Source organism: Trachemys scripta, chromosome 2, assembly GCF_013100865.1.
Source record: "Trachemys scripta elegans isolate TJP31775 chromosome 2, CAS_Tse_1.0, whole genome shotgun sequence".
NCBI classification, from domain to species: Eukaryota; Metazoa; Chordata; order Testudines; family Emydidae; genus Trachemys; species Trachemys scripta.
In genome coordinates this window covers 56,453,657-56,473,458 of record NC_048299.1, presented here as the reverse complement: position 1 = coordinate 56,473,458, position 19,802 = coordinate 56,453,657, and the positions used below count along the sequence as shown (strand labels likewise).

General features: G+C 40.5%; 1 protein-coding gene across 1 annotated transcript; it reads right to left on the bottom strand.

The window, feature by feature from the left end:
• Positions 1 to 1,340: 1,340 nt before the first annotated feature.
• On the bottom strand, positions 1,341 to 16,423 carry LOC117871702 (multidrug resistance protein 2-like). Its single transcript, XM_034759479.1, has 8 exons — positions 16,400 to 16,423; positions 12,218 to 12,318; positions 10,112 to 10,252; positions 9,450 to 9,606; positions 7,016 to 7,213; positions 5,925 to 6,131; positions 4,822 to 4,968; positions 1,341 to 1,858 (listed from the first exon to the last, which is right to left on the bottom strand). Exons 1-8 carry the CDS (start codon positions 16,421 to 16,423, stop codon positions 1,661 to 1,663), a joined length of 1,173 nt encoding a protein of 390 aa, XP_034615370.1. The 3' UTR covers positions 1,341 to 1,660.
• Between the last annotated feature and the right edge of the window lie 3,379 nt (positions 16,424 to 19,802).

Below are 19,802 nucleotides of genomic sequence, written 5' to 3'. Positions count from 1 at the left end.
TGGAAACAGATTGAGCAGTAAAGCATTTTGGCCTCTACTCTACATTATCTGTGTTGATGTGACTATGAGATCCCATTAACTAGCTACAGATGTTCTATAGTTCATACATTACGTGGCCTTAAAATAAACTTGGGTTAGGGTTAGGCAATTCTCTCTGTGTAATATTTGAATGATTTTCTACATTTTTTATTATAGGCTTCACCTTCACCTTCACTTAACAATTGGTTTCAGTGTAAAAACAAAACCAGACAAAGGGACACATTTGATCCCAGTTTGGATAATGGGGAAATACTTGTGAGAACAGCCATTGATTTCTCTATAACCAGAAGTGAAAACTCACTTTCCTGCACACATCATGGTGGTGCTAGCAGAAACTGACCAGCCCTTCCCAATGTCTCTACAGAGGATCAATGGCCCATAGTGGGAGTAGCCCTTCCTGGTAGCTGCTGAGAAAAGCTGATTGGGGATGAGGATGAATGGGGAAGAGTATTTTGGCAAGGTTGAGAGCAAAGTTTATGTTTTTTATATTTTGTTTCCCTCATAGACCTAGAAGCAGGGAAACAAAAAGGGCAAAAGACATTATAATTATTTTTAATTTCTGTCTGTCACAAGTAAGCAAAGGCATCTGAAAGTGTGAAATATTCCAAGCTCCTGTAGGGTGTAAATACTAAACAAAAATCAAAGGTGGTTTTGATTTTGTCCTTGGCAAACCAAAAGGTGAGTTTGCCAGAAGCAAACCCAAAACAGAGCTGCCTGAGTCTGTCTGTCTGTCTGTCTATCTGTCTCTCTAATAAGTAGATGACATAGGTTCCTCAATTGTTGTTTAAGCATGATGGTTGACTATATTAAGGAAAAACTCTCTGATCATAAATAAAATATTATAACAGAGCTGTGTAAACCATTATGACTATACATGGATCAATAAACATTTCTAAAATTCCATTTAAAAAGCTGAAAAAACTGTTTAAATCTAACTTCATAAGGTAAACCTCCCCCCCCACACACAGTTTTTTGATAAATAGCTATTTACATGGTTGACATTAATCAGCTCCAAAAGGAGCCATCATGGTCATTGGGTGAATAATAATTATTTTTAAGTCTTTTTGAAATAGCCTTAATGGTTTCAAAAGAACCAGTAAGTTCTGTGAGGTCAATAATACAGGTTTTAACAATAATTTATAAACAAACAGTTTGTGATCTATTTTGTCAATACACCTCTACCCCCATATAACGCTGTCCTCGGCAGCCAAAAAATCTTACCGCATTATGTAAAACCGTATTATGTTGAACATGCTTTGATTCGCTGGAGTGCGCAGCCCCGCCCTCACAGAGCACTGCTTTACCGTGTTATATTCGAATTCGTGTTATATCGGGTCACATTATATTGGGATAGAGGTGTATATATTTCCACGAAAGGCTTGTAATCATTAATATAAAAGCAGATTCAAATTAACCAACACGCCCCAAAGCATTTTACCAATAGGATTAAGTAACACTAAAGCTGTGACACAAGGGAAAAATAAATGTCTTGTCTCTGTTTTTTACTACATGCCTGTGTATTGAACCTGCAGACATCTCAGGAATGAGGTGCATCCTTAATATTACTTAGCTGTGGGTTGTGTGTGTATTTATATAAATAGATTAGTTTGTAACATGAATGTTAATGAGAAACTTGTGCATTTACAAGTGCATAGTAATGTCCTTCCTTTGCCAGCAGCTGGCTGTGAGTCCCTTGTTCCACTACTTTTCCATTATGAATCACTGCTACGACATCAGCGTTCTGGACGGTCGTCAAGCGGTGAGCAATAATAATGCAGGTTCGACCCTTCCTGGCATTGTCCAAGGCTTTCTGGACAATCTGTGGACAGATAAGTTTTTCACTGCATTAGTTGGAGAATCTTCCCTTTCCTAAGTAACACCTTTGCCTTAATAGTTCACATTATCATGTGGGTGTTCCTCACTGGGGTTTAGGAGTCAGTACTTCCCATGCATGAAGGAGGCCTCAAACACAGGGGCCTGATATTACAACCTTTATTTGTGTGAGTAATTCCACTGAAGTCATTGAGACTACTCTCATGAACACAGGCTAGCAGAATGAGCTCCATAAGGATCTAGTTGGACCAACATAAAACTTAGATTAACATGCAACACAACTAATCTGCAGAGGTGTAATGAACTGTTTGTAATATTGGCTGCTTACCAAATGTGTGTGTTATATTTGACATTGCATCCTGTCTGTTTCCAACTACATGCCAAATTTAGAGAAACTAAAACTTGCACATTCATTGATAGTACCAGCAATGCCAGACACTTCTTGTTATCCATAAAAATCCAAAGTTCAGGATCCTGACATCTGGCTCACAACTGGATGGCAGTTTGCACGGGGGCATTTTTCACTTCTACTGCGTCCCCACCCAAATGAACAGTTTATTGGTCCCTATGGCGTCTCCCCCTCTCCTGGAGATGGGGGATGCGGTGAGGAAGCTCAGCCAGCTGAGCAGCAGGGGACAGCTTAATTACTCTCTCTTCACTGGAGAGGTGGCAGGTGTTGCTGAAGCCTTTTTTCCAAGCCAGCTCCTCCTGCCTGTCGCCTCTAACCCTCTGAACGCAGGTGGCTCAAAGGACTGGGAAGCGGACAGAGGCAGGACAACATTAAACTTCCTCATTGCTCCATTCTGTCCTGACAGCCAGCAGTTCTACTGGCAGAGTGGATCCCTCTGAGTCTCTGTAGCAACACCTGCTCCCCCAGACAGAGCAGGAAATAGTGCAGAAAGAGACCCACTTTGCTGCTAGTGCTGCTGGCTGAAGGGAAGAGAAAGGAGCTGATGACTTGCCTTACAAGGCCTCCTCTAGTAGATCACAGTCTACTGTTTGAAGACACCTGTCTCAAACTCAAAGCTGCTAATTATCAATGGGATTTTCCAAAGTGCTCAGCATTGGCTTAACTGTGAACCCATTAAAAGTCCCATTGATTTCATAACTGACTTTGAAGGAACTGAGGCAGGCCCAAACTGAGGAGTTCTGAAAATCCCACTTTGTCTCCAGCCCCAAGTGTTGCTGACTACCATCAGCTCCCAATTTAGACACCAGGAGTTGAAGGCACTCTACACCTTGCAAAGCAGGCAGTAGACAGAGAGTGAGCTAAGGATTGTTCTGTGGAACTTTCAAAATTGTACTGTAGATGGAGCGCCTGTGCTCTTGCAGTGAAGTGTTTGAACCCTGTAATTTTGTGTTTTCCCTGATGATGACACAGCACAACTTATTGCTGAGCTCTGTGACTTTATCCTCACGCACAATTATTTCAAATTTGGTGACAATATATACCTCCAGACCAGTGGCACCGCTATGGGCACCCGCATGGCCCCACAATATGCCAACATTTTTATGGCTGACCTGGAACAACGCTTCCTCAGCTCCCGTCCACTCATGCCCCTTCTCTACCTACGCTATATTGATGACATCTTCACCATCTGGACCCATGGGAAGGAGGCCCTAGAAGAATTCCACCATGCTTTCAACAGCTTCCACCCCACCATCAACCTCAGCCTGGACCAATCTACACGGGAGGTCCACTTCCTGGACACCACCGTACAAATAAGCGATGGCCACATTAACACCACCCTATACCGAAAACCCACCGACCGCTACGCCTACCTTCATGCCTCCAGCTTCCACCCCGGTCACACCACACGATCCATCGTCTACAGCCAAGCACTGAGGTACAATCGCATCTGCTCCAACCCCTCAGACAGAGACCAACACCTACAAGATCTTCACCAAGCATTCTCAAAACTACGATACCCACACAAGGAAATAAAGAAACAAATCAACAGAGCCAGACGTGTACCCAGAAGCCTCCTGCTACAAGACAGGCCCAGAAGAGAAACCAACAGAACTCCACTGGCCATCACCTACAGTCCTCAGCTTAAACCTCTCCAACGCATCATCAGTGATCTACAACCCATCCTGGACAATGATCCCTCACTTTCACAGACCTTGGGAGGCAGGCCAGTCCTCGCCCACAGACAACCTGCCAACCTTAAGCATATTCTCACCAGCAACCACGCACCACACCATAACAACTCTAACTCAGGAACCAACCCATGCAACAAACCTCGATGCCAACTCTGCCCACATATCTACACCAGCAACACCATCACTGGACCTAACCAGATCAGCTACAACATCACCGGCTCATTCACCTGCACGTCCACCAATGTTATATATGCCATCATATGCCAGCAATGCCCCTCTGCTATGTACATTGGCCAAACTGGACAGTCACTAGGCAAGAGGATAAATGGACACAAGTCAGATATCAGGAATGGCAATATACAAAAACCTGTAGGAGAACACTTCAACCTCCCTGGACACACAATAGCAGATGTAAAGGTTGCCATCTTACAGCAAAAAAACTTCAGGACCAGACTCCAAAGAGAAACTGCTGAGCTCCAGTTCATTTGCAAATTTGACACCATCAGATCAGGATTAAACAAAGACTGTGAATGGCTATCCAACTACAGAAACAGTTTCTCCTCCCTTGGTGTTCACACCTCAACTGCTAGCAGAGCACCTCACCCTCCCTGATTGAACTAACCTCGTTATCTCCACACTGATATATACCTGCCTCTGGAGATTTCCATTACTTGCATCTGAAGAAGTGAGGTTCTTACCCACGAAAGCTTATGCTCCCAGTACTTCTGTTAGTCTCAAAGGTGCCACAGGACCCTCTGTTGCTTTTTACAGATTCAGACTAACACGGCTACCCCTCTGATACGTAATTTTGTGTGTATTACAAATGGTAGAATGCACATTACTAACCTTTTCACTTTCCGTGTCAAGAGCAGATGTGGCTTCATCCAGAAGCAGAACTGCTGGCTTACGAACTAGAGCACGAGCAATTGCAATTCTTTGTTTCTGACCTCCAGAAAGTTGTGCTCCTTTGTCACCCACTCGGGTATTATACTTCTGTATAAGTAAATATTCATTGTGAAGGAAAGTTAGAAACAGAAAGTTATATCTTTAATAGCAGATAATGTACTATATTAAGCATTTCCACCATGAAAGAAAAAAGAATAATGTAATGGTTTTTAATAAAAAATAAAATGTTATAAGATTTTATTAACTGTTTGAATCAAAATGCTTATCTACAGCTACACGATTGATAACTGCTCTGTAATGAAAATTCATTTCAGCATTAGAAAAAGACTAACTCCCAAGTGGTGCAACCACTGATGTGTCTAGTCAAAGACACTTGTACTTAAGCATATAGAGCTCAAGTGACTTTTATAATTTCCAGGCCCTAGAGACCCACACTCAGGAGGTGATCCTTTATTTCTTACACATCCAAAACTTTCTTCTAAGTACATTTTGAAAAACTAGATGGTAATGAAAAAGAAATATTGTTTTTTTCAATTCCATGCAACTCTACAGGAAGCCCGATTTCTTTGGGCTTTTCCAAGGTCTTTCTCCACTCTGAGAACTAAGTCCTTGGCAAACATGAAGGTTAAGATGTACTTGAAACATTTTACCTTTCAGATAAGACTAAAACTAGAGAAAGTTTCTGCCAAAAAAGAAAAAAGAATTGGCAAAGTTTATGAGGAAATGAAAATAAAGGTTTAGAATCAAATGTCTCTTTTATAGTTGTTATATAACATCATTGTGGTAGAGGAAAACAAGAAAACTGGAGCGCAGATTTTGCATTTAAATTAGCTAATTATGACTGAGTCTGTGTTAATATATATTGCAAGTTACATTTTTAAACATCAGCTTCCTATTTTCCTCTTTGAGAATTGTATACACAAGAAAATAACCTTTTTTTAAAAAAACGAAAAAGCATATTGTTTTGCATTAATGGGAGTTGCTTAGATAAGTCACAGTGAGTATTTACCCCACACTGAGACTTGAAAGACATTTTCATTTACCTCTGGGAGATTTTCTATGAAGGTGTGAATATTTGCTGCTTTAGCTGCCTCTTCAACTTCCTCCTGGCTGACAACCCTACTGTTGTCTCCGTACTGGATATTTTCAGCAATGCTGCAGTCAAACAAAATAGGCTCCTGTGACACAATACCCAATTTGGACCTTAACCACTGCAAATGCAAAGACTTGGTATCAAACCCATCTGCAAACTAGAAACAGAAAAAGGGAAAAATCATTCCCTGCAGAATGCAATACTCCTCCTCAGGCGTACAATGTAAATGTAAAATACCAATCTGTAAAAAACTCTGACCTGTGTTAGAGTTACAGTAAAAGTAAAGTGGTCAGTGAACCACTTCTGATCAAATAATAGATGATTGGCTCTTTCATCCAAAATTGAACTGAACCAAAACTCTGAAAATTCTAAAGAAGCTCAGATAACCTTTTCCTCTCAGAAGTTTTTTTTTTTTTTTTGTGCACGTCTGCTCTGCTAGCTCCATAATAGATGTGGAATTGCCAATCTATAATGAGATCTGCCTACAGAATTTCCATCTTTACTGATGATGGCAGGTACCAGAGATCTCATGAGAAAGTCTGTTCATGAGCTTCTTAGTCCTAGACGGTTGAAGAGCTCCAATAAGAATCCACATCTTTGGGCATTTATTCAAACATCTTTTGACTCACCATCTCTAGGCTATTCTTCTTGGAGCTCTCATCATCATTAATAGGACTTGCATAAAAGTCCCATCAAGTGATGAATTAGACCTCAAATTGTGTCATGTTAACATGACTACAGGACTAGGGACAAGGGTTACATTATGGGAAGTATATTCTTATGCCCCCTCCAATATATTAAGTAAATCAACAAAGAGATGCAATCTAGTGATCTAAAGCCAGGATGGGGAGTCAGAAGATCCAAAGTTCTACTCCTGGCTCTACCTTAAGCAAGTCCCAAGTCTTCTCTACCTACCCGGACCCATAAAAACACTTATCCACCTCAAAGGGGTGTTGTGCGGATGACTTAATGTTTGTAAAATACTTTGAAGAACAGTTCTATAAGCTCCAAGCATTAACAGCTTCACAAATCTCTTCTTACCACTTGTCCGGCCATAGGGTCATAAAATCTCTCCAGCAGCTGAATGGATGTGCTTTTGCCACAACCACTGCTCCCCACCAAGGCTAGCGTCTGTCCTTTATTAACCTTCACGCTGAATCCTTGCAAAACTTGAGCTTCTGGTCTTGTAGGGTATACAAAATGGATGTCCCTGAATTCAATGTTGCCATCAAATTGACTCTAGAAACATTAGAAAATATAAATGTATGACAGAAGATCTGTCTATCTTGTACTGAAGCATCAAAAACAACTCAGTATGGTCATTTAAATGAAAGCATTGACAAGTCAATTAGAAATGGTATGGCATTGTCAAACCCAGAGCATTTCTGTCAGTTTATTATTGCTTAAATATGCAGTGCGATTGGATTGATATCTTCTGTGTACAGGACCTCCTTCTTGAGTTGTTCTTTTCTTCATCTCTCTCTCATTTATATCATTCCTTTTCAGCTTGGTTCGCAAGGACTATCATTACTTTAGGTAAGTAAACAACCCTAATACCTCTCTTTTATGTTATCAATACATATAATCCAGACACTATCATTGTGTGAAGAAAACATAGTTCCTGCCCTGGGAGTTCACTCTCTAAATAGTGTAATTTCAACACATAGTACAGAGGATGAACATAGTACAAGGTGAACATCAGATCTCAGATTAGGTTAAACATTTTTACTTTGGTGGATTATTCATAGTTTTCAAGGACAACTATGCTTTAAATGTAAGTTTGAATAAGGAAAGGGTAGCTGATTGGCTCTTTTATGTAGGAAGGGAGCTCTGAGTATAAGAGGTAGCAAGGAAGAAGACTTGAAGACAAGGGTGAGTGAAGGAAATGTTAGGAGAGACTGTGGGAGGCTCCTCTGATGCCTGGTGGATGGGACAGCTCCAGGACCACAATACCAGCACTGCGAGTACAATGGGCTCTTACAGCACCTAGAGAACTGGACTTTCAAGGTTCAAACTCTTTGGGGCAAATCTTAGCTTCACTGAAGTCAAAGGCAGCTGCTTCACTGGCATCAGGATTTGGCCCAGCGTGGTTTCACTTTCAATTAACGTCTTTATCCACTAGAAGATATTTCTCCTGGAGCATCAGTAGTCTGGACATGTGGAGCTGATTCAGGAAAGTGGTCAAGCACATGTGTGACTTAAAGTTGTGCACATGAGTTACAGGCATACTTACAGTATGTGCCTGAGTCCTTTTCTGAATCGAGGCCACTATCCAAAAGCTAGAATTCCAAAGCAATTTCAAGTTTCTGAAAGGCTGGTTCTGCTTGTAAAAGCATTTATGGAAAGCACTGAGAGACAATATGAAATGTGTTCAGTTTACAAATACAAAGATGAGTTTCTAACTGTCAACACTGGACTTTGAGAGACAACCTGGGTTCTTTCCATCTCACGTATAATCACCAGGAAAAAAAGGTTCTGCAGGCCAAGTTACGTCCTCATTAATACTTGTGCAACCACTTTGACTTGAATGAGGTTACTCAAATGTTGTATGCGGCGTTCTTATAGCCGTGTCGGTCCCAGGATATTAGACAGTCAGCATGGGTGAAGTAATATCTTTTATTGGACCAACTTCTGTTGGTGAGAGAGACAAGCTTTCAAGCTTATACAGAACTGAAGAAGAGCTCTGTGTAAGCTCGACAGCTTGTCTCTCTCACCAACAGAATTTGGTCCAATGAAAGATATTAACTCACCCACCCTGACTCTTTGTTACACAGATGTAACAGACTGGAACTTAGCAAACAAGTCTGCTGCTGATGCACAAGAAGGAATAGAATCTAACTCATTCTCCCCCACAGCTGCATAATTTACAGGAGTAAAAAGCAGTGAAAACATACTTGTATTGCTAAAGAAAGCAGTTATAACTCTGGGCTTCTCTTCACTTCCAGGGAGATCGATACTACCACAATTAATTTGCAGGTGTCGATAGCAGAGTGCTCTCTGATTGACTCTGGTACTCCACCGGAACGCGAAGAGTAAGGTAAGTCGATGGGAGAGCATCTTCCGTCCACGCAGCACAGTGAAGACACCGCGGTAAGTCGACCTAAGCTACATTGAACCCAATTACATTATTCACGTAGCTGGAGTAGCGTAACTTAGGTCGACTTACCCCGATAGTGTAGACAAGGCCTCAGAATACATCCAACGGACAGAACAGGTGAATGAAATGTCATTCTTCCAGTCATTTTTCAGAACAGAACCACACTTAAAAGTATTCTATTAATTTCTCAAGCAAAAAAGTATTAAATGGCACTGGGCAAATATAAATTTTTTTAGTTACTGCTGTTAAATTTTACCCTACTTGTCTGGTCCTGTCTTCTGTGACATTGCAAAAGGCAATTTAACAAGATTAATACAATTAAGGACAATACAGAACCACCAGGTTTGTTAGTTTCAAGGACTTTCTGAATGACCTTACCAGTTTTGTACCCTCTTCACTATAGCTGTCAATTAAGGGTTTCCAATCCAAAAGCTGAAAGATTCGTTGGGCAGAAACTTTAGCTTGGCCAAAATCTGGTGCCAAAGAAGTGGACAGCCCAACACTTATAACACCATATAGAACTGAAAAAAAGGCTCTGAAAACCAAACAAAAACATCTTTCAATTCATCTAAAGAGAGACTTTTTTATTATTGTTCATAAATTACAAATATTGTTTTCCTTTTTTAAAATAAACAGACTTAACACTATCTATAAATCTGAGAATTGTGACATTTTTAGAACTTTATGGCTTAGAAAAATTACACACAAAGGATTAGAAACAGAGGTTTACAACTACAAATATTTTTATGGGCGACTAATGGTACATAATTTCTCCACGCAGAAGCATTTCTCAAAGCCCGTTGTCTGCAATGAAGTGTCAGCAGTAAAAGTTTCTCCCATAGCAAATAAACTGAGCCAGGCACTATACATGCCAACACAACTATTTCAAGCTTCCTCTCCCAGAAATAACCCTTCTGCCTGAATTGAACTCCTGACCAGATTCTAAACTGTTGGACCTCTTGCACTATTGCCTCAGTAACTAGACTGATACACAATTACCATGTGTTGAAATCACTGCCTTTGAACTGATGTATACTCACATAAATACATTTTCAAAGTTTGTATAACAATTAGCAATGAGCCATGCCCCGAATCTGAAGATTGTTGCATTGAGAAAGAAGTTTGCACATTGGGCTATTCCATAGATAAGTCCATATAGTGGGGCTTTTGTTAGAGAGTCCCTGATAAAAGAAAAGATTTATGTTAAAAGAAAAAATTGTCATGAAATGCCAAGAGCAGAGACTGGCTGGAAGAAGATCAGACCTTTGGATTGGAGTGGCAAACCCTATACCTCACTCACTCAAATAGATAATAATAATAATTAATAAAGCTGCACACTAGGGGCTCCATGAAGGTGCCTCTGGAGAGAATTTATGGCAAATGAGATCCCTTCATCCCAACTAGCTGTTTGCTGTATTGGACCTTACGATAAAATTACCTTTAATAGTCATAACATTTTAACACTGGAATGCTGGTTTCTAGAATAAATGTTTATGGATGGCCAAAGCAATCTGACACAAAGCAAATTGATAATTTCCATAAGTCCCTTATGATCTTTGAATGCTTGAATTTTTGGACAATTTGGATAAATGTAGTGGTCACCATAGAAAAGTCAATGTCTACAATACAGCATAACTGAAGCACTGCAGATATTGCCTGTTCTGAGTACAGGAGGGGAAAAACTAGCAACTCAGACCCCACTGTACAGTGGTGACTTTTAAATGGTGACCAATGTTGTTGTGTGGGATGGTAAAACTAGATCACCTTAATTATATGCAGACCTTGCTGTGACAAAGAAACTGGTTCTAGTTCTGACAAAATGATTTTTCAACAGAAAACGCAATTTCTGCCTATTTGAAAATTTCCATTGGGAAAAAAGTAACAAAATATTTTATTCGGGGTTGGTTTGACCTGAATTGAAATATTTCTGCTTTGCACCCATAGCCATGTGACTCCGATAATGTATTATGCCACTCATTTCAGAGGGGAGACCACACTGCATCATGGGAGATGTAGTCCAACCAGGGAGCCCGGCCCATAAGAGAGGCAATGTTCCAAAACAGGGAAATGCAGTTTGATGTTGAACTAGATAGAAACAAAAACTTTCAGATCAGTTAAACAAAAGAAAAATTTAATATTTCAATTATTTAGGAATATAAAAATATTTTGTTTGGAGAAAAAAAAAGCAAAAATGGAATGATTTGCCATTTCTAAATTGAAATTTTTCTAAAAAAAACTTTTCTTTCCGTGAAAAAAATTGATATATTTTCACATTTTGTCCCACTTCAGAGCAAAAGAGAGGTTGAAATATTACAATTTACCACAGGATGGAAATTCAGATTTTCACTTATCTCTAGTGCTCATATATTTTTTAAATGTTTCCCAAAATAGTTTCTCTATAAATCATAATATTGTGATACAATGATCTGAGAGGACTAGAGACAAGTGGTAAGCTGAGAATCCCATTTCTCCAATGAAATATAGATTTTTTTCTCATACCGATGACGGTTTATAGAATATTGAATCATTAAACTGTCATTTCTAGAGGACTATCGTTTTCAATCCCTGCTTTTACTTAAAACATATTTAAGGGGAAAGAAACAAAATGGATGGTAGATCATTTCATTTAAATAAAATGGAGACTAGGAAAATGTCTGACATATTTGGATATTAGACATTAGCCCCTGGAGTGATTAGTTTGTGGAGTGTGACTGAAAAAGCCAAAGGGGAAAAAGAAATGCACCTTATTTCAAGACCGGCAAGTCCTTACTTGTAGTAGAAGTCATAATACATGGTGATGTTATGTAGTATAAAGTCTTTGCCACTTGACCTATGAAACTCATTCTGCTGCAGTACTTGTGAAGCAAGTAAACATCCCATATTCATGTTAATAAAAACTTTATACCAGGTCATTACATTCTCTCTCTCACACAAAATTACATTGCACACAATAGCATCTAAGAACGTATTTTAAAGAAACTGAGTAAAAACATTTTACAGTGCCAAAATCTTTTCAAATTATTTATGTGTTTAATATTTTCAGTCTGCAAATGAATGTAATATGAATAAATCTTGAGTAGTTTCAAATTAAGAAAACATGTATTCGTTGCTTTTAAAAAACAGAATTGTTTGAGAGCAAATCCTACCTGTATGGACCATTCAAACTTGCATTATATCTCTCATAGAATGCATCTTCACTAGTTAATGAAGCCACAGTTCTTATATTTTCAACCGCTTCTGTTGAAATCTAAATCGGGAGACAAGACAGATATGAAGTATTCACTTATGTTTGAGTCTCCTCCTACCACTACGTAGTTAGCACATCTGTAGCACTTTTCATCTTTCGCTCTCCAAGTGTTTTTCTGTTTAAAAAAGAGGAAATATCATTCTCAGGGAAACTGAGGCACAACTATTAAATTATTTGCCTAAGGTCACACAGTGGTCTTTCTACTAAGCCAATGTGGCTGCTATGTGATTCCTAAGTACTTCTCCCCCGAGTACATTTTGTTGCACAGCAGCATTAGCTGGCACGATAGAAGTCATTGAAAGGTAAGAAGTTGCTCCTTGGTCTGAGTACACACATCCCAGGCAGCAGCTCACTGGAGGGCTGCATGCTACCTTGGTTATGCAGCCTGAGCGGCACATTGAGCTGGGTGAGCCCCACACTCCTACTACCCACCCCCAGTGGGGACTCCTGCTCCTGCTTCTGCCAGGCTTCCCCAGCCATGTGCCAGGCCCTCCCAGTCCACCCCTCCTCCACACCAGGCCCTTCCCCCACACACTTTGGCCAGCACTCCCACAGGGTGACGTGTATCTTAATTTTTCATTTTCTGGATTTCAGATGTTTAAATTTGCATATTCTTTAGCCCTCCTGATCCTGGGTTCATTGGGGGGCAAGGTGAGAGGCTCAGACACTCCAAGAAGAGCAGGGTCCCTAGATCCCAGCTCACATGGAGGAACAGGGCTCCCCTAGATCCAAGCACACACAGAAGGGGAGAATTCAGGGCTGACAGCCCACCCCCAAATCCTCAACTTCCTCTGCCACCCCTCACATTCCCCATCCTCTCCCCTCACACTCCAATTCCCACCCTCCCCCTTATTTGAGCCCCCAACCCTTCTTCCCTCCCCCACCACCCATCCTCATTTATCCCCCTCCCCTTTCGAGGAGAGGAAACACCTTTCGAGGAGAGGAAAGACCCTGTTCGGACACAGACTGGCTAACCTAGTGAGGAGGGCTTTAAACTAGGTCCGACGGGGACAGGTGAGCAAAGCCCACAGATAAGTGGGGAACATGGAGACTGGGGAAATGAGTCGGAAACAAGAGGGAGTGTGGGCTATATTGGCAGAGAGAAAGGAGAGTCAGGACAAAACTGGGAGGAAAGATCAAACCAGTATCTTAGATGCCTATATACAAATGCGAGAAGTATGGGGAATAAGCAGGAAGAACTGGAAGTGCTAATAAATAAATACAACTATGACATTGTTGGCATCACTGAAACTTGGTGGGATAATACACATGATTGGAATGTTGGTGTGGATGGGTACAGCTTGCTCAGGAAGGATAGACAGGGGAAAAAGGGAGGAGGTGTTGCCTTATATATTAAAAATGTACACACTTGGACTGAGGTAGAGATGGACATAGGAGACGGAAGTGTTGAGAGTCTCTGGGTTAGGCTTAAAGGGGCAAAAAACAAGGGAGATGTCATGCTAGGCGTCTACTACAGGCCACCTAACCAGGTGGAAGAGGTGGATGAGGCTTTTTTCAAGCAACTAACAAAATCATCCAAAGCCCAAGATTTGGTGGTGATGGGGGACTTCAACTATCCGGATATATGTTGGGAAAATAACACAGCGGGGCACAGACTATCCAACAAATTCTTGGACTGCATTGGAGACAACTTTTTATTTCAGAAGGTTGAAAAAGCTACTAGGGGGGAAGCTGTTCTAGACTTGATTTTAACAAATAGGGAGGAACTCGTTGAGAATGTGAAAGTAGAAGGCAGCCTGGGTGAAAGTGATCATGAAATCATAGAGTTTGCAATTCTAAGGAAGGGTAGAAGGGAGAACAGCAAAATAGAGACAATGGATTTCAGGAAGGCAGATTTTGGGAAGCTCAGAGAGCTGATGGGTAAGGTCCCATGGGAATCAAGACTGAGGGGAAAAACAACTGAGGAGAGTTGGCAGTTTTTCAAAGGGACACTATTAAGGGCCCAAAAGCAAGCTATTCCGCTGGTTAGGAAAGATAGAAAATGTGGCAAAAGACCACCTTGGCTTAACCACGAGATCTTGCACGATCTAAAAAATAAAAAGGAGTCATATAAAAAATGGAAACTAGGACAGATTACAAAGGATGAATATAGGCAAACAACACAGGAATGCAGGGGCAAGATTAGAAAGGCAAAGGCACAAAATGAGCTCAAACTAGCTACAGGAATAAAAGGAAACAAGAAGACTTTTTATCAATACATTAGAAGCAAGAGGAAGACCAAAGACAGGGTAGGCCCACTGCTTAGTGAAGAGGGAGAAACAGTAACAGGAAACTTGGAAATGGCAGAGATGCTTAATGACTTCTTTGTTTCGGTCTTCACCGAGAAGTCTGAAGGAATGCCTAACATAGGGAATGCTAATGGGAAGGGGGTAGGTTTAGCAGGTAAAATAAAAAAAGAACAAGTTAAAAATCACTTAGAAAAGTTAGATGCCTGCAAGTCACCCGGGCCTGATGAAATGCATCCTAGAATACTCAAGGAGCTAATAGAGGAGGTTTCTGAGCCTCTAGCTATTATCTTTGGAAAGTCATGGGAGACGGGAGAGATTCCAGAAGACTGGAAAAGGGCAAATATAGTGCCCATCTATAAAAAGGGAAATAAAAACAACCCAGGAAACTACAGACCAGTTAGTTTAACTTCTGTGCCAGGGAAGATAATGGAGCAAGTAATTAAGGAAATCTGCAAACACTTGGAAGGTGGTAAGGTGATAGGGAACAGCCAGCATGGATTTGTGAAGAACAAATCATGTCAAACCAATCTGATAGCTTTCTTTGATAGGATAACGAGCCTTGTGGATAAGGGTGAAGCGGTGGATGTGGTATACCTAGACTTTAGTAAGGCATTTGATACGGTCTCGCATGATATTCTTATCGATAAACTAGGCAAATACAAATTAGATGGGGCTACTATAAGGTGGGTGCATAACTGGCTGGATAACCGTACTCAGAGAGTTGTTATTAATGGTTCCCAATCCTGCTGGAAAGGCGTAACGAGTGGGGTTCCGCAGGGGTCTGTTTTGGGACCGGCTCTGTTCAATATCTTCATCAACGACTTAGATATTGGCATAGAAAGTACGCTTATTAAGTTTGCGGATGATACCAAACTGGGAGGGATTGCAACTACTTTGGAGGACAGGGTCATAATTCAAAATGATCTGGACAAATTGGAGAAATGGTCTGAGTTAAACAGGATGAAGTTTAACAAAGACAAATGCAAAGTGCTCCACTTAGGAAGGAAAAATCAATTTCACACATACAGAATGGGAAAAGACTGTCTAGGAAGGAGTACGGCAGAAAGGGATCTAGGGGTTATAGTGGACCACAAGCTAAATATGAGTCAACAGTGTGATGCTGTTGCAAAAAAAGCAAACATGATTCTGGGATGCATTAACAGGTGTGTTGTGAGCAAGACACGAGAAGTCATTCTTCCGCTCTACTCTGCTCTGGTTAGGCCTCAGCTGGAGTATTGTGTCCAGTTCTGGGTGCCGCATTTTAAAAAAGATGTGGAGAAATTGGAAAGGGTCCAAAGAAGAGCAACAAGAATGATTAAAGGTCTTGAGAACATGACCTATGAAGGAAGGCTGAAAGAATTGGGTTTGTTTAGTTTGGAAAAGAGAAGACTGAGAGGGGACATGATAGCAGTTTTCAGGTATCTAAAAGGGTGTCATAAGGAGGAGGGAGAGAACTTGTTCACCTTAGCCTCTAAGGATAGAACCAGAAACAATGGGTTTAAACTGCAGCAAGGGAGGTCTAGGTTGGACATTAGGAAAAAGTTCCTAACTGTCAGGGTGATTAAACACTGGAACAAATTGCCTAGGGAGGTTGTGGAATCTCCATCTCTGGAGATATTTAAGAGTAGGTTAGATAAATGTCTATCAGGGATGGTCTAGACAGTATTTGGTCCTGCCATGCGGGCAGGGGACTGGACTCGATGACCTCTCGAGGTCCCTTCCAGTCCTATAATCTATGAAACCTCAGTGCCCGCCTTACCCTGCCCTTATAAACAGCAGGCTGCTTCCCGCCGCCCAGTTTTCAGCTACCTTGTTTCCCTTCCTCCACGTACCGAAGGATCGGGTTTCAAGGTCATGCTCCTATCACATCTCCTATCAGTGATTCCTTCCCCACAGTTACCCCCGCCCAAAAGAAAACCATTTCTGGTGAAGACATGCCGCTCTGGGGACCAGAAATGGGTAAAAGGACTAACGCCTCCACTTGTGGTTCTTTCCTGCTTAAATGTCTCCTAAAAAGTTCAGAGAGTTGATTAAGAAAAACACCTCAAAGCTCAGATTCTTCAGCACGCTTGTAGGGACATCTATCAGTTATAGGGGAAAACTTATGCACACCTTACAGAACCCTGTGGCTCCCCACCCCTTTCCACTGTGCAAAAACAAAATCCCATAATTATCTTCCCATCCATCTGGGTGCTGATATCATCCTCATCATGCTGGAATGTGAGTGCCCAAGGATTTTGGAAAGTCAGGGAAACTAGTGGTAGTTTTGCCTGATTAAGGAGTTCAGGCATGGGCGATGATTCCTCTTTTCTTTCCCCTCCACAAGGTCCAGGGTAAAATTATATAATTCCCTTTGAAAGAAAAGGCAATGTTTCCCATCGCTTTCTTCACCACACCACCACCACCACCACCTTTTACTTTCCAGCTGGACTTCAATATTGCTCAAAACCCTACACCTCAAGTATGTTTATTTCTAGGGCCCCATGCTCTCATTACCATTATATTATTTTTTACTAGGCATTGTACAAAACACATTGTGACAGGGACTGCCTCTTCCTAAGAGTTTAACAATTCCTTGACTTCTATATCTCAAATCTGTGTCTGTAGACTAGCAGGGGGAAAAGGTGAGAAGCACAAATACATGATTGTCCCAAGCCCCAAACTGTGTTAATCTCAATGGAATTTTTGTCATTTCAGTGGTAACAGGAACTCCTGCATGCACACTAGGAGTGTTTTGCAGGTGTAGTATACTGGTATAGCTTTACTGGCAAAGACTTTTCAAGAGTAGACCTGGCCATAGGTTTAGTTGTGCTCATGGTTGAGCTCAGATACCATAGCAATGAATGCCATATAAGAATATAAGCAGAATTAAATAGGAATGATTCTGCAATATTAGGCTAAGACTTAGCTTAATATTTGCTGTGGTTTGGATACTTAAATGGCAACTTAACCCCCACCCCCCTTTTTTTTTTTTGCTTTTACACTCCCCCTTTGTGCTTTTTTTTTTAGCATAATTAACATTTTTAAATTTTTAATTGCATTAAGCTTTGTATTTTTGTTTTTAGCTTAGGAGGATTAGAATTAGCCCTATAAGTTTTAACTGGATATAACAATAATGCATGATTAGTATTGTGATAAAGTTCCTCCTCTAGCTTGGTGGGTCCTGCACTTATTGGTGGATTTGCTCGCTTCACAGATTCACCCTATGGGTCAGGAAACAGTCCAGAGACCTTCCCCTCTGGTAAAAAGCTGTAGTCCAGGTCAATTCCTCCTGTGTTTGATCAGGAATTGGGAGGTATGGGGGGAACCCAGGCCCACCCTCTACTCTGGGTTCCAGCCCAGGGCCCTGTGGACTACAGCTGTTTGGAGTGCCTCCTGGTACAGTTGCACAACACCTACAACTCCCTGGGCTACTTCCCCATGGCCTCCTCCCAACACCTTCTTTGTCCTCACCACCGGACCTTCCTCCTGATGTCTGATAATGCTTGTACTTCTCAGTCCTCCAGCAGTATGCCTACTCCCTCTCAGCTTCTTGCACACCTCTTGCTCCCAGTTCCCCCAACTCACACTCTCTTCCTCTAGCTCCCCCTACCTTTGCTGGAGTGAGCCCTTTTATAGCATCAGAGGGGCCTTAATTAGAGTCAGGTGCTTAACTGCCTCACCTGAGTCTTAGCAGGTTAATTGGAGTCAGGTGGTCTATTAGCCTGGAGCAGCCCCTGCTCACTCAGGGAACAGAAAACTACTTATCCAGTGGCCAGTACATCTCCCTTCTGCTACTCTGCTGTTCCCAACTGGTCTGGGTCTATCACAGTATGAACATGAAAGGCATTTTTGTTATTACATTTATTACAACAACATATTTTTAGACTAAATAAAAGCAATACACCCATTAATGTTTTTATTGTAATAATATGCTGGGGTTGTTTTACTGCCTTAGTTATATAGCACATTACATTATAATTAGTACATAAAATAAACACTTTATAGGCTATATGAAAAGCATGTTTTTTAATTTAATATATATTTTGAAGCACGTGGATTTGACCCTGCAAGTTCAAAATTTTTTGAACCTTTAGTAGAAGTAAATGCAAATTTTGAAATTGGTTAGATATTAAAGTGGTTTAATTAAAAGTTTGATACCTAAGGTTTGATTGTAGGACTTGTTTGCAAGCTAATAAATAATTTGATTTTTTGTGATTATGGTGAAATTTTTTAGACATTATGGTGAATTATTTAATTTTACATGTTTTTTTTTAATGGGCTTGGCAGGATTTGGTATGTGGGAGCCTACACCTCTCCTATTGGCCCATATGCTTGGAAGGAAGGAGCACTGTGAGTACTTGCACATTTATTTTGAAAATTGTTGAGTATGTTTTTATGGCCACAAATTAGATGGCATTTTTAAAGCACTAGTAAGGGCAGTGGGCCATGCTTGATGCTTGAGATTATTTTGAATGGCCACTAGTTGGTCATTTAGGAAACTTTGAATTTTTGAACATACTAGATTTTATTGCAATTTTTTTTTGCCTTAGTGATTTTTAATATTGTTTTTGTTAACAGCTTTTGGGTTATTAAACTAAGGGCAGAAATAACATGTAATTTACCAACTGTAGCTTGCACTTGGGTTAGCTGTGCTTTAATAATAAGACCAGTGGCTTTTTTTAGTTGCTTTAATTTTTTATTATGTTGTTGGTCCTTAAGAATATTTCAAATTGCTGCTGCACTATTTGCACCATTTTATATGTGGTTAGCTAAGGTGGTTTGTTTTGTTTTGTTTTGTTTTTTTAAAAAGAAGAGACCTGGGCTTTTTGCTGTGCTAGCCAAATAGCAGCCCCTTTGAGCAATTTGGATACATGAAAGTCATTTGAAAGCTGTGTAGGGGCAGGGTAAATTTTACAGTTTTTAATGTGGCATTAATTATTGTTATTTTAGTATATTTTTTGGGGGGATAGCATTATATTATATTTATTGTTTGAATATTTTAGGTACTTTTGAGAGGCATTAATAGCATAGGAAGGGGTATTTTGTAATATGGTACAGGTTAAATTATTAGTTACTGCGATTATTTTAGTACATGTAACATTTTTCGTAGCAGAACATACTCTTTGAGTATGAGTGATTATTATTTGGGTAACCAAAACAATGAGGTTTTTTTTTAAATATACGATACACTATTTGTTTGGCCATTCTATTAACTGCATTAAAACTTTAATTTTAAAATTTTGAAGCTTATTT